The sequence below is a fragment of the Corvus cornix genome, chromosome 2 (genome assembly GCF_000738735.6).
Source record: "Corvus cornix cornix isolate S_Up_H32 chromosome 2, ASM73873v5, whole genome shotgun sequence".
In the NCBI taxonomy this organism is placed as follows: Eukaryota; Metazoa; Chordata; class Aves; order Passeriformes; family Corvidae; genus Corvus; species Corvus cornix.
In genome coordinates, this window is record NC_046333.1 from 69,140,093 (window position 1) to 69,154,506 (window position 14,414).

Here is a 14,414-nt window from a genome sequence, read left to right on the forward strand (position 1 = left end):
CACACAAAATCAGACGTTTCAGTAATACATTTTCTAATGCTTTCAGAAGAAACATTTAAAATATAACATGGTTGGTTTTCTATTTAACAAACATCCAAACAGATAACTCTAAATTAAGCAAATCCTAAACTAATGCTGCTTAAGTTTCTATACGATAATTCTTAATCTATTATATTGACAATGTCTTAATTATAAGAAATATTAATTTTGGCTATGAAGTCAAATACGGCATTAGAAGTTTTGTTAAAATCAGAACAAATTAAAAGTAACTGTGTCATAACCTCTGTATTTATAGAAAGACATATGGTGAGAAGACTATGGAGTGAGGACTATACAACAGAACAAATTTTCTTGACTTAAATCCCAGATAAAATATTGCAAAAGTTGTTGCAGGGTTCAAGAAATACAGAATTAAAGCAGAGAAAATTAGTTTTAATGTCAGCCAGTCACAACTGCTTCTTACAATGTGTGAGAACATCTATAAGTTTTGAGACTAAGTGTTTCACTGGAAAAAGTAACAAGACAAAATTAACATATCACCATTAACATATCATTTCAAAGGAGACTTGCTACAATAAGATTGATTAAAACTCAGCTTTATGCAATAGAATACATCAAATGGATTAAAGAACAAGTTACAAAAAAAACCAGAACCCAAAACAAATCTATGGAGAAGGAAATGTGAAAACATTGGTAGGTAAAGTTTTACCAGAGCCCAAATTACTCTTTCATCAGTATTTGTATCATCACCAATAACAGCTTTATCACTAGTAATTTTTTATAAATAATTGGTAGGAAACAAAGACTGTCATCTAGAATGAGAAGACAGACTTGTCAAGGAAGGAACAAACAGAGAAATACAGGCAAATGCAAAAAGATACAGTTAGAATAAAGGAATCCTGGCCATGCCTACCGAATAATGACCAACCATGCCAGCAGCCAAAGTAGTGACTCAAAGAAAATCAGCTAACAAAGTACTCAATGCTAGCTGCCTGTGCAGCACAGTGGTAAAAAGGATTATTAGGTTTTTAATTTACAAACAGGGGAGGGAGAGTGGAAGAGTGACAGAAAGTCTTCTAGTAACACACTGGAATATTGTCCATAATATGAAGGTCCGCATTTTTCACGGATTGGAAAACTGAGGAACATGAAAGAATTATCTGCCAGAAGTTACACCAAAGGCTAAAGAAAAAAAGAGATAAAATCTCCATTTTATTGCAAAAAAATGGCTTAGGACTTTGAAAAGAAAGAAAAATATCTATTCAAGCTAGGAAAGAAATGCCAGAGGCTAGAAGGTGACGTGGATCCACTAGAAATTCCATACAGATTTTGGGAAAGTGCAGCTTTCTCATCAGAATAATTTAACAATGGACATTGCAGATTTTTTCCAATGCACTGCCCCTCACAAACAAGAGTATTCAGCAGATGACACCTTAGTAATAGTTTAATTTTAAATCACCTTTTGTTTTGGAGAGCTGACAGATGTACTCCTAATACTATTTCTACGAGTTGGGCAGGTTTAAAGAGTGTCCCATTTAAAGATACCTAATTCCATTTATCATTCACTATAAAGTTTCTATTTCAGGAAAAAAAAGTCATAAATTCCACCATACTTAAGAACTAAAGTAAAGACGACTGTGGGCTGGAAAACAGTATTAGTATTTCAATAAAATAAACTAACTGATGTGGCATAATAAATCACATTTTACAGTGCAATTTTAGCAACAGATAGCAATCTAACATCCTTAAAAGCCCCATGAAACTCAAATGCAACAGTAGGTATTCCATAACTACAAAATATAAATCTGAAGCCTTAGGTTATTTAGCAATCCTCAAAATCTAAACATCACTGGGGTTCAATATATCAGGCTTTTAGATTATCTACAGTTCTAATTGATGATCCAAAATAGAGGATTATGGAGCAGGATACAATGTACACTAACAACTCCGAGTACTAAATAGAATACTAGCAGCTACTAGATGTATGAGTTTTTACATCCTTCCCTGCCCTGAAAACCATTAAACTTTCTTGGAATTCACAAAGACACATATAGAGAAAACCACTAAAAAAGTGGATTAAAGGCATTTGGTACTCACTTGTCTATCTCAATACCAAGCGGATTAGCCGGACGTAGGGACAAGGGGGGAATCCCTTTGTTCCTGTCAGTGCGCATGTCATAATAGTTCATTTCATCCACCCAGACAGCAGACTGATCCAAGATACCTAGAGAAAACAAAGCACAGATCCTTAAAACAACAAGGGCAGTCCAGCACCATCAACTTCTAACATACTGAATTAATTTGAAAAATCCTGATAAATATAAAATGCATGGCTAGGTAATATATTGAAAGATAAATGGCAAAACAACCTGGATGCAATTATGCTAAATTATTTTATTATAGCTGCTGAAAAGGTATTCATGGCTGGGCATCAAACATTACCCTCTTGCAGAGTGCACAGTTTCACGTACATTAGGAGCACTTGCCTGACCACAAAGTATTAATATTTTCATTCCTGCAAGTATTTTGGTATCTATCCAAATCTTGTTATCTGCTACTTTCAAAAGAGCAATTAATTGAAAGTGTTCTCATTTGCATATTTTAGGGAAGATTCCTCTTCTGCCCCATTTGCTATCCAAAAGGTAACTGAACTTTGGCCACACACCAAGATAAATGACTTCAAGGACACAGAACTGGATTTGTTTCCAATACCTTAGCACAGACAATGCATAAAGGTGAGGCACAATATGTCCTGGAATCTCAGCTGAAAATGGAGCCAGTCATACCCTTGGCCTTACCCACCTTTAACATACCCATCAGATACTCAACACCAGAAATCACTCCATCCCCCCACTTCCCCATATTTTCAAATATGAATTCTCCTCTCTGTATAACATTTGCACTTACACATTTCACCTTTCTATTATTAAGATATTAGTGCACCTTGGGAGAAATTACATGTTATTTAACTGTCACTGAAAGGCTGAGAATAAAAACCTAAAACAATTCTTGTGGGAACTCCTGCGTTAGAAAAGATAACTATCCAACTTCACCAATGAGGGGTTCTGAGAGAAAAATTTTCAGTCCACAGGGTATTTAGACTGGATTCTAGGTTAAGCAGAGGTCCTAGACTGCTTGGCAAAATAATTTCAATGGTTAAGCATCTCATGAGAAATACTTAAGACTTTTTGTTTTGCAGGATGGTTTGAATTACAAATAAGAAATGGCACTGAGGACTCAACTTTCTTTAAACTGCTAGCTCAGGATTTAGGTGTAAAGCTCATGAGCTGGCTCAGATTTTGTATTTATCTAGTACACTTAAGAGTAATTACTGGATCTGTTATTACGTTTTTAAAAATTTTAGAAGTTTAGTACTATTCCTTAAAGAAAGGGCTACTTTTCATTCATCACTGAGGGTTTTATCAAGACATTGAGAAAGGATTCATTTTACATATACCCTGAGTTTCTCTATATATATATATACTTGCACATTTTATTGATATACACTGCATTTTCTAAACAACTGAAAATTTTCCTAGGTGGATCCATTTCAAATATACATTTTATAGAAAGAGGCATTCAGTCATGTATTTGCTTAGCAAAGAAAATAGACATGGATTTGAACAAGAAATATACCTATTTTTTCAGGTTTAAGCAGTTTGAAAGAAACAGTTGAAGTTCCTTTGCCACCAGACTTTGTAGTAACAATAATGTCTCCCTTGTCATTTTTAGCCTGTCCAACTCGACACACGATTTTACTGGCAGACATCCATTCTGCAGTGAGGAGACAGTTGTGCCCACAGATTGTTAAGCCTGGGAAAAAGGAAAAAAAAAAAAAAAAAAGAAATATACTACTGTGAATAGAAGTGTCTTTTGAAATTCTGCAATGCAAATTCATTTATGATGCTCCATGTATTTTATGTAAATATATAACCCTTCACCAGTCCCCTACAGTCAGTTATAGTCAAGGAGTCACAAATACATTTTTCAGATGTTTCCTAGGTGACTGCAGGTATTTTGTCCCAGCAACAATTCACGAGACATAAGCAGTGCTGTTTGAAATTTATTTTAATCTCTTCCACCACTTTTGGGCTACTGTGACTTTTACTTAATGTAGTACAATAGATTTTCTGTCTGCAAGACACTAGAGAACTGCTGCTCAGTATTGTATTTCTGTGAAACTTCCTCTAAAAGCTGCACGCAGCAAATCTTTCACAAGTTCAGTCTGTATGACTTGGCACCGAAAAAAAAAAAGAAGATGCTGTAAAATATTCACAAGGAACAATGTTTCTTCAACTTTATTTGTTTAGCAGTACTTCTGTGGACATAGAAGGCTGTTTGGGTTGAAGTAGTATTAATTCACAAATATTCTGTCCAAATCCCTTCTGTACAAAATCCACAATGCAAGACTGATTCTGATGAATAAACTGCCCTTGTTACATGGAAGAATGATCATGTAATGCTCATCTATTCCCTCTTCTACACTTTCTCACAAGAAGGATGACAGGAAAGTCTTTTTTCACAGAAAAAGACTGTGACAAAATATGTCAAGCTTTAGTGTTCAAGAACACCTCTTACAATTTTAAGAGTCAAGGTGCACCTTAATATAAGGTCCAAGACTTTCTGAGATTTCACATCAAATTGGTCTGATCAAGCCAAGAAATCACCAACCAGCTGATTGGTTCTGGTCAGATCAGGACTCTGGATGCTGGAATAGATGGATTGTTTTCTCAGATCTAGAAGAACAAGTTCCATATTCCTAGCTGGAGTTTTGATGTCCTGAAGAACTGGCAAGATCCTAACTGCTCTAGTATCTAATTTGGAGAACAAATTCATTACATTCTTCTTAAATTTAACACCCTTAGCTAGAAACATTTTACCTTATGTCCGAAAGGACAAGGCTGTACTAGTGTGCTGGCTGAACTGGAGCATAAATTTGTCAGGCAGAGCAGTTTCCCCCCCCGTTGGCTTGCCTTTTGTTTTTAATTTCTAGAAAGCTCTGACCAATTTAGAAAATACTTAGAGACAGAAAAGGGTCAGCATATGTGGCTCAGTATCAAAGCTTCACACTTATTTTTTCTCACAATTTAAGTCTCTGACATGACACAGCAGACAAATTTGGCAGTTTTCATGGCTGTCAGACATAAAAATGCATTACTCCCTGCCAAAAACTATCTTGAAAACGAAATAAAAAAAATAAAAAAAATGGAAAGGCACTGAATCTTATTACAACTGAAATTAATTTTACTTGAGAAAGGACAGTAGATTTGTTTCTTAAATATTCTTTCTGAATTAAAGGGGGGAGTGGCATGAAATAGGATATACAGACAAAAAGACTTAAAATAAAAACAGTACTTTGGTTATTTAGTCATAAAATTTTAACCAGGTCAGGTTTTAGTTTAAAGAGGGAAAGGAAAAAGCCCATACATTATGATGCATATTACATATATGCAATAATATAACCTTACATTATATTGTTATAATTTTACATCTCTTACTGTTTTATGCTAGCATCTTCTCTAAAGGAAGAAAGATTGTGATAGGAGCTAACAGAAATACTTTGCCCAAATGATTCATACAGACGTTTTCACCACATATTTTCTGAATTCATGGTTAAATAAAGTAATACTTTAAAATCCAGAACTAAGCTATAGCAATTTAGTAGGGTAAAAAATTTTGAACAACTGTTTGAAGATCCTTGTATCAATTATTGTCTACTCATCAGAGGTTCCAAAAGCTCTCAACAGAGCAAGATCACAAGGTCCAATACTTCTGAAATGGCAGGAAATGGCCTTTGCCTGTATCTTAAAAAATGCAAAAGAAAGTTAAGTCTCTATCAACATTTTATATACCACATGAAACACAGTAATGGCACAACACAATTTCTAAAACAAATAAAGGCATGTTGAGGGAGAAGTTTTGATAGCACAGTTACCACATTTCTTTCTCCAGAAATAGGAAACTTCCCTTTAAATAATATTTAATTTGAATCTGTTGCATGGTACAAAGAGCTCAGAGAACATCATTCTCAGCTTCTAGTTTTTATGTGCCTTTCTATAAATAGGCATAAGTAATACTCCTATCGAGACTTTCCGATTTTGGTTAAGCTTATGTATCGACAATTTTACAATGTCTGAAAAATATAGCTGCAAATGTCTTAAAAGACAAACTAAACCTTGAAAACACAAATGTTACAGGTACCTCCTGGATTTGACATTTTGTACCATGAGCTATAAAATTACAAATAAAAAGTTTATTTGGTTTCAAAGATACAAAGAGATTACCAGAAGGCTCTCTCCTAAATGAAACCAAAAGAATATTCTTCTATTATGTGATACTCCGTTTATATATAGAAAAAAGTTTCTTGCTTTTCATTTTATACTAATGCATCTCAAACTTTATAAACTTTATAAAGACCTCACTCAAACTCTCATGCCTACAAAGAAAGCCTCACTTTCACAAGTATTTCCATTCAAGTCACAGGGAGTATTTACACGCCTAATTTAACCATTAAAGAAATCTTTACATATCTGGGGCCTTAGTTACTTACTGGAGAAATCTGACAACTGAGCTAAGGAAAAAATAAGGCAATGCATTATTTATTTTTACCTCAAAGCCTAAAATTATTAGCAGCTGTGTGTTACCAATGTTATTCTGAAAGAAATATAAGTAGAAATATTAGCAGTTGGTCAGCTGAAATACTGAGGTACAGTTCAGGACATGTCTTCCTTCCAAGAACGTAGCACTGATCATTTCTAAGAGCATCATACCAATGAACTAATGAGGCTATTGAAATACATCAGCCACACAAATACACAGACATATACTCACCCCTAACATCATCAGTTATTTTAGGATTTCTCAATATGGATTCTATAGTGTACTGCAACCTCATCTAGCAGCTCAGGAAAATACTACTTCCCCTTTTGAGAGACAGCAAACTGAAGTGAAAAACTGTAGTAGCTGATGCTTGGCCATAAAGCTCATTGTGGTGGCCATGAATGGAATTTGTGAATCTTGGTTTACAGCCATGAAGTGAAATATTTTTCCTAGCAAAGCCAAACAAAATTCCAATGGCCTTCAGAGGAGTCATGATTCCACAACAAATTAGACAAATTGTCTCTAACATGACTACTGAAGTACACATAGGCATAACTTAAAAAAGAAATAAGGGAAATTCCAGTAGTTATAGTTAACTTGGATTTCCAGAAGATTTTATGGAGTCATTCTCAAAAGGCTTAAGAAAATGAACCAGCTATAGGATACGGACCTCCAATGGATAAATAGCTCAGCAAGATAGAAACAGGGTTACAGTAAATGAGGTGTTTGAGGAAAGTTTCCACAGGGTTTATGACGGGATCACTTATGTTCAGTACATTTATCAACTACAAGATAAAGAGGTTATAAAGCTGGCTGATGATACTAATTTATTCAGTGTGAAGACCATAAACTGCAGAAAAATGCAAGCCAGAACTTATTAGACTGAGTGGATGCACTATAATGCAGATGCTATAATACAACAGCTGAAATTCAATGAACAAAGACAAGATGCATGCAGGCAAAACCTTAAATTCACAGATGGCAAGCTCAAACTAACAACTAATCCTCGTGCATTTAATTATGGAACTATAGTAGGCAGAACAACAAAAACATTAGTTTGATTCTTAGTAGGAGTTATACAGAAAACAGAACTCTACGGACAAAATACAAACCAAAAGTGAAAGTACAGTATTATGCCACAGGGCATTCACATCCTGAACACTGCATGCAACCAAGATGTGTCACCCATGACTGGTAGTGAAACGAAAAGAAATTTGCTGAAGAGTAAGAAGAAGGGCCAAGGACACATGCAGAAAATTTAAATAAGCTATGATGTTTCAGCCTGAAGAGGAAGCAACAGAGCAGCAATGGACAAGCTCTGTGACCAGGAGAATCAGTGAAGAGGTCTTGTCCCCTCCTTCAACGAAAGAGCTATGATAATTCAAAATGAAATTACCATGTTAAAAATCAAAACAGAAATGAAAAGGGTTCTTCACCTATTTTGTAGCGAAATCACTGAACCTGCTTTGTCGTAACTGCTACAGATACACAAACTGACTTTACACTAATGCAAGGAATAGCAATCCCCAGGGACTTTCTGAATACACTGAAAACACTTCTGACATGAAAATTTCAATGCAGAAATTCTCAGTTCCTGAGAAAGTAACAAAGGAGCATCTGTCTACCCTCTTCTAGTACACTGCACTAAGCATTCACTCTTCATGTTCATGTTCAGCACCAGATGCTGAGTCAGATTAAGGGTTCATCTAAAAAGGTACAGTCAGTTTGTTTAGCTGCACACTGGGCAGCACCCCTGAATTTCGTGGATTCCAGTGCATATTTGTGTAAAGGGCATTCCTCATAGCATCCAACATAGATTCTACCATGCAAAAAATTTATCTCTAATCATATCCAAAATGTTACCTTCTGCAGTACCAAAAGGCTGTTTTTTTGACTTACCTATGAGGTCTGTAGGTCCAGTCCCCAAATTTTCTCCTCTAATTGTCACTTTTGTCCATGAGATGCCTTCATTGGGAGAGATGCCAGTTACAAGTGGGGGCTGTCGTGCTCGAGACATGATGGCTGTTCACTTACTGCAATCTGAGCTGCTTTTATCTGTTCATCAAGAAATAGCAAATTAAAAACCCACTAATTATATTATGTAAAAAATTATTAAAACCATTTCAATCTGTTCTTCTAAATCGGTAGGGAAATATAAATGTAAATATGGAACACCACTCTGAAAGCCTCTTTTGACACACAGTCATAAAACAATAAAGAACAATTATACCTTCTTTGCACTTCTAAAAAAATTAAATATAGCTTTCTGAAAGAAAGCGAACATATATTCAGAAAAATATTAAACCTTCAGAATGCTTAATGAAGCTATATACACAGACTTCAAATTACATTTGTCAGAATTCAAATGAGTCTATTCCAACATCTATTTAAAAGTTATTATTGTATTCCTTAGAAAGTTCAGAACTGGTAATCTGGAAAGATAAGTAATAGACTATGATTACATATTTGGATAACTTCTCCATCAAAGTAAGACTTACTGGCATAGACAGTCCCATGTAAAGAAGCCTTCAGCACTTATTTGTATAAAGCATCTATGTTAACATGCACTGAGAAAATTAGAACATGACTTGCAAACACTACACTAGCAGAGATCAACGAAACAAACAATATCCCAACATATTAACAAAAATGTACATAAAATTATCAAAGAACCATTTCCAGAAGCGTATTCCTTTGTGCCTGAAATTGAGTCAACTCAGACCAGTTAAATTAGCTCTGTCATTAATAAGCTCTGCAGCTCAAACACAAATATGGTACCCATGTTACGTGGTCTACATTTAGTTTACTATGCAACTGATCACAAAATCCTGCTGTTTATTAGCAGTTTCCTTTGTGCAGCTCTGCTGTAAACTGCTATAAGAAGCTGAGTACATATATATGATGATACATATGATGTATAACCTGAAGGATATCCCACGAACTTCTCCATATTTACACTTACTAAATACCATCACCATTCCAAACCTCAGTTACACATATACAACACTCCGGTGTAAGCCATTTCCGAAGTTCAGGTTGATAAAAAATATGTGGAATATAAGCCAAGCTTGCTAAGGTTGCTCTTAGCTATTGCTTTTTGAATTGAGATGTATTTTCTACTTTTACTTGCAAACAGTCAAGTCCATGAAACCCAGAAACTCTTTAAACCATCTCTAACAACAAATTGCAGCAAAACTGCAGTCTCCAAGCACCTGCAGTTAAGAAATACTAGCATTAAGACATACTTGTTTCAGCTGCTTCTGCATATAAAAAATACTTTTCATTGTACCAACATAGCCCATGCTTTTACACAGCCTCCCCACATTTTTCAGTGGTAGTAGCTAGATCTGACATAAGAATCAAAGAATCTGACTAGATCTGACTGGTTTCTTTTGTCACATTCCAAAGTTGGAACACACACTGAAAATGAAGATGGAAATAGAAAAGGCAGGAATTGGGCGGGAGATCTCATGCTAAAAGTAAAAATACACTGCCCTCAGAACAGGATCTCCTGTCTCTGTCTGTCCATACCACAGATGCATAGGTCACCTACAATAAAACTTTGCATTTTTTTCTGATCCAGCTTCAGAGCCCACAGCCACACCTGAAGTCAGTGTGAAATGCATCCTGAATAGGAGAATACTGCACAATGCCCTGAAATATTGAGGTCCTAAACAATGTCAATTCTCTAAATACGTCTGATTTTAAATGTCTGTTTCTTAGTGTCACATATTTAAAATAGAAATGCTATCACTCATCTCCAAAGCTATTTTTGAAAACAAATTCATTAACATAGAAAAGGCATTTAGATACTTTGAACACAACAGAACTATTAATATCTTCAGAGAACTTTTCAGACTGAACAGTGTGCAATTAGTAAGAGATGCAAATTCATGTTGAACAAGCAAGAGCATAGTAAGCTGCAGGATGTGAGCCATGTCCAGTGTATGAAGGAAGGCTGATAAGGGCCCATGATAACACACACAATGTATATCTAGTTTGCCTTTGTATCTTTACCTGGAAAACCTCGTAATATTTTTTGACATTAAGAACTACACAGTGTGTTTAATAAAGCACTGGTTTATCTTTTTTTTTGCAAACAACAATCTAATGAAAAAGGAATTAAGTTATACAGCAGTATATGGGTACTCTTAATAGTCTTATATGTAAAATACTGGAACCTTTTACATGAGGCTGGAGAAGCAAGTAGTCAACAGATGCAGACTATAACCATGTGGATAGAACAGCACTGAAGGAAAGAACTGTATCAGCAGATTACAAAGAAATCAGATGACTGAATCTCCAGCTATGGAAAAGAGGGTTGTGCTTTGTGCTTGTGCCCTACTCCTATTTCTTTCACAGAACTGCCTTCTCCTCCTCCTCACACAGAGATTGTCCTGGCCTCACTTCAAAACTGAGGCCAGGTCCCCATCCTGCAGACAAACTGTCTCCTGCCCCTATCCTGTCGATTGTCCCTCTGACTTTTTACCCGTAAGTTCAAGCAGGGAGGGAAGAAGGATGTTACCATTCCATCCTCCTTCCAAATCCCGACACTGCAGTAATTCCTCTTACCCCGCATTCCCTACTCCAAGCCTTCTCATGCAGATACCCGCCCATCTGCACTACTATTGAGCCACTTCCTCACCACTGGTGAAAATTATAGACCTCATCTTCTGTCAACATCCCTAATCCTAGAGTCATAAGGTTTGCTCAGCTTTCCTCTCATCTGTGCTACATTCAAAACTACATCACCACACCACTGCCTGACAAAACAGTGGGCAGCACAACAGAAATAAGCTTCCCAGCTCTCGTTGCCAAACCTAATAGTGCCTGGAGGAAACAGAACGCGAAATTACAAGGGTAGTCTTGTTTATTCCTGTACAAGATGCATACACACAGAAGTTCAGACCTTTCAGAATTTGAAGTTTCCTCTGGAGTTCTGGGAATAAATGATGCTAGAGAAGAATCAGGTCCCTAATTTTACCAAGAGGGAGGAGAACAAACTGCATCTATTCCTCATAATCTTATCTTGCAACTTTTCTCACAGATCCTCAGCAGAGCTCAAAAAACCACAACAGCTGTAAAGAACAGTGGTGTTATGTCCTCCCATGCACACAAACACCTTCTGCAGGAAGCAACATGTGTCTAGACACCAGTTAGTCAACATAAAACACCTCTTTTATTTTTGAGCAATTTTTGGTAAACATTTATGTGGAACATTAATCAGTAACATTGACGTAGAAAAGCCATATTCGGGAACATCAGGTAATACAGAGAGGAAAAAACCTTGAGAAACACAAGTAAAATAGAAGCTACTGTAGTAGCCACATTATTTGTGTGGTATTATTTGGTTGATCCCTCCTCCCCCGCCCCCATGTTATAGTTCCCTTGCATCGCTGCTATTGTTGCTTTCAAAATACCTAGGCACACAGGTAATTGGCTTGTTTCAATACCAAAACTCAAAAGTAATATTACAACATATTTTACTGGATTTCAGAAATTGACACTAGATCCCCCTTCACGATGAGCTAAATAAATGTAATAAAAACGCTGAGCCTCCTGAGATCTAGTATTTCTTCTAAAGTATTTCCATACTTACTGCAGAATTGCTTTAAAATACCTCACCGGAATGAGAATACCACAGTAAAGCTGTGCAAAGCACTACTGCACTGAGATGCTCTATTATTATTATTTTTGAACAGCAATTGTATTCATTTATTTCAAAGAGTGGAACTCTTTGTAATATGTCATTACTATAAATATCAAGCAAATGCTTGGGAGCCTTCAATTCATTCATAATATTTCCTCTCCTTCTTAGGACAGATGTCAATAGCTAACATGACTGAGGTGCTTACTGGGAAGCCTAGCCACTATACTGCTGTGGCAAGTTCCTAAATTTATTTTAAAAATAGTTAAGGCAAATCTGACAAAAAATTACTTTTTCATTTCACAAAACAAGACAACCACCTAAGTAAAAGCTTTTGTTGCAATTCTGTATGTTTCCCTAAAGATAAAATCTATTCTTTACAAAATACGTATTACACATAAAATAGTATTTTATTTAATAACAGCGCTCCTCCTGAAAGACTGATTCTCATGCAGACAAGCAGAGATTGCAGAAAGACAGTTTTCTATACAAGATCCTTCCTCTGAGGAGCCAGACTCACAAAGAGGTTTCAACAAGACTGTTTTTTACAATGGACAATCTTCTACATTAGCAGAGGTCTCCTTCCCTCTTTATTTCTCTCCACCCTTTATTTTAAACTTAATTTCCTCACAGTATCTCCCTAACAATTTAATATGGATATCTGATTGACCGCTCCCACGATCTTGTCCATACTATTCTATTATTCTGTCATAATTCTTGTCATAAAAGCACAAGAAGTTAGAAAATGTCTGTAAAGACCACCTACTACAAAGTCCTCTTGAAAAATGCCTTTCATAAACAACATCTTTGTCTCTACATCAGCTTCTCAAATGAACTGTCCTCTCACAAGGTTTGGTTAAAAATAAAAAAATCCAGACAATTCTGAGCATTACAAGCTTGCTAAAGAGAAGACATCTTCTCTCTTTATCCTAAGAAAAGCCACTTTAAAATAAATAATAAAGCAATGAAATATGGCCCAGCATAAGGGAAAGCACAAATCTATTTGTTTTGGGGTTTTTTTAGTTCTGTAAGCCTTCAGTTTAAAGTTGGTTTGAAATGAGAGTTTTTACATAGGTTTCCTCATTCAACTTTCAATGGCAAAGAGAGCAGAAACCCAAAGTAAAATGCCAATAGCTGCCATACCTGTTCTGTAAAGCAAAGTACTACTTTCTACATTTAACTACATTCTGGAAGTACCACCAAAATACGAAATACATGAACAACCAATGTTCAGGATTGAATTATATTAAACTGGCTGGTAATTTCAAATCCCAAAAGAAAACTACAAACATCCTGAAGGCATGGAACTTTGGAAGATGAGTAACAATATGCTGCCACCTTACAAATTTTACCAGTGGGAAAAATTAGCAGTTGAAGTGTTTTAAAACAAAGTTTCTGACTTCTAAAACAAAATAGCAAGATAGTTCCAGTGACTGAAAAGTCAGTTTAATTAAAGTTTCAGTGATGCTTTGTCACAGACACTGAACTTAAAAGACTCTCTTGGAGGAAGGCAGACTCAAGGTCAATTCAAGTGCCATAGTCATCTAGCAAAGGGAATCAAAGCTGTCAAGAAGGGAGGGAAGAAAAACCCAATTTGTCATCATCGAGAAAGTCTAAGTTTCAAGGAAGCATTTAAGCTGTCAGGTATCAGATATTTATTTGTTCTCACTCATACATATGTGACAGAATACAATTTAAAAAGTTTTGAGGCAGGAACAGCAAAGCATTACCCATGTGCAAATCACAGTATGCCTCAGCTGTTGTTTACTTTAAAAAAAACCCAAAAGAAAACCAACCTGAAAACAATAAGTGAGTTACACTAACATCACGGAATTAAATGATTCCCAAATGAAAAGATTTATGACATGCCTTTTTAAACAAGCAATAAATACTCACATTCCAGAATGTAGGTGATGGCCTTTTCACCTTAAACTACACAAACTTGTGCTTCTAGTACATAAATCTAATAATTTGTTTTCACTAGAAAACCCAGAGAGTCCTGAGTACAACACACTATGACAGTCACTGAAGGGACACAGCAAATGACCCCAAGAAGAACGACAAAGCAAAATGTTTCCTAGATGTTTGTACTCAAAACCATTACAAAAGGATGAAAAACACTGTTACAACCTTTTCTGTGCTTTATCTTCCCAACAATATAAATTCA

The 14,414-nt window shown here is 35.8% G+C and overlaps 1 protein-coding gene across 1 annotated transcript in view; it reads right to left on the bottom strand.

Moving 5' to 3' along the window:
- EXOC2 (exocyst complex component 2) overlaps positions 1-14,414 on the bottom strand; it is a 128,066-nt gene that overhangs the window by 105,379 nt on the left and 8,273 nt on the right. The window contains exons 2-4 of the mRNA XM_039549999.1: positions 8,500-8,655; positions 3,637-3,813; positions 2,098-2,224 (exon numbers count right to left, since the gene is read on the bottom strand). Of these exons, the coding sequence (XP_039405933.1) occupies positions 2,098-2,224; positions 3,637-3,813; positions 8,500-8,617 (422 nt within the window). The 5' untranslated portion in view covers positions 8,618-8,655. The remainder of the gene's footprint in view (positions 1-2,097; positions 2,225-3,636; positions 3,814-8,499; positions 8,656-14,414) is intronic.